The sequence below is a fragment of the Temnothorax curvispinosus genome, unplaced genomic scaffold (assembly GCF_003070985.1).
Source record: "Temnothorax curvispinosus isolate PA1 unplaced genomic scaffold, ASM307098v1 QBEX01012321.1, whole genome shotgun sequence".
Lineage (NCBI taxonomy): Eukaryota > Metazoa > Arthropoda > Insecta > Hymenoptera > Formicidae > Temnothorax > Temnothorax curvispinosus.
The window spans coordinates 1-1,326 of NW_020222101.1; the positions used below are offsets into that span (position 1 = coordinate 1).

The following is a 1,326-nucleotide window of genomic DNA, read 5'->3' on the forward strand; positions in this document are numbered from 1 at the left end:
TAATGATAAAGAAAGTGTGTGGTCAGTGCATGCTTATCTACGTGTGCAAAAAGAAATTGCGTTATCAAGGTTAATCTAAAAGACACGCATACCTTATCGCGAGATAGTGTGAGTTATTTCACAGTATATAAGCCGTAAGATCTTGTTCAGATTCATCTTGTGCTTAGGTTCTATTGAGCTAACATACCGACAATGTTGATTCGGAGCCTTTTAGCTATTGTTTTGGTATTCCAGGGTAAGTACACACACATTTATTTTTTGTATTTTATATAAAATATACAATATATACAATACATACATCATATACTTAAAATTTTTTCTTAGAATTTTTTTAATAAAAATAAAATTTGTATATTTTATATTTTTTAATATAATATGACAGCCAATATGCAGAGTGCAAATTTTTTTTAGAATTATATCAAATATATATATATTAGCCATTTCTGAAAAAACATTTAATAAATAAAAAGACATTTAATAAAAAGTTTCCTAATAATTATACAAATATATAAAATAGTGCGCTTTTAAACGAGAGATTTATTTTTAAAATAATGTTATATATTCTAAAAAAATAAAAATAATGCTAAACACATTATAAAATTAAAATATTTAGTAAACGTTACAAAAGTTTCACTGTGATTCTAAAAGAACTACGCATTAAAAGCTTTTTTTAATCTTTTTATAGCGTGTCTGGCCGTCCCATTCGGCTTGAAACCCAGGATTACCGATGGAGAGGATGCCACACCGGGTGAATTCCCTTATCAAGTCTCTGTTCGATGGGGTCTTCCACCCTTAATTCCTTTTAGTCATTCATGTGGTGGTTCCATTATAAACGAGAATTTTGTCTTAACTGCTGGACACTGTGTATTGAAACTTGGTAAGCTTAAAGTCTTCGCTGGCAAGCATTATCTTACGGAAGTCGAATCTACTCAACAAGAAGTTGACGTCGCTAAGGCCTACGTCCACGAAAACTATCCAGGGTATGTCCATTATTTTTATTTGCAGTTGAAAATAAATATTTTAGAAATTAAAACTATAATTAACTATAATTAATTATAGTTCCCTTTCAACACGTTCATTGCTTCTAAATTTTTTTAGTTTCACTACATAAACTAAATTTTTAAATGTATATAAATAATTTGTCAGCAATATAGACACTTAGATGTCTATAATTATAGATATTTATATGTCTTTATCACTATATTATTTAAATCAAGCAACTTTTTGTAGACGTGGAAAACTGCGTTATCCGCATTGAACGTGTTAATGTACTTTTATTTAAATTATTTTGTTAAATGTTATATAAATTTGCAGTTAAATAACAAA

General features: G+C 28.1%; 1 protein-coding gene across 1 annotated transcript; it reads left to right on the forward strand.

Moving 5' to 3' along the window:
* The first annotated feature begins 145 nt into the window (after positions 1-145).
* On the forward strand, positions 146-1,068 carry LOC112462368 (coagulation factor IX-like). The gene is made up of 2 exons (XM_025028095.1): positions 146-235; positions 686-1,068. Exons 1-2 carry the CDS (start codon positions 193-195, stop codon positions 1,051-1,053), a joined length of 411 nt encoding a protein of 136 aa, XP_024883863.1. The 5' UTR covers positions 146-192; the 3' UTR covers positions 1,054-1,068.
* The last annotated feature ends 258 nt before the right edge of the window (positions 1,069-1,326 follow it).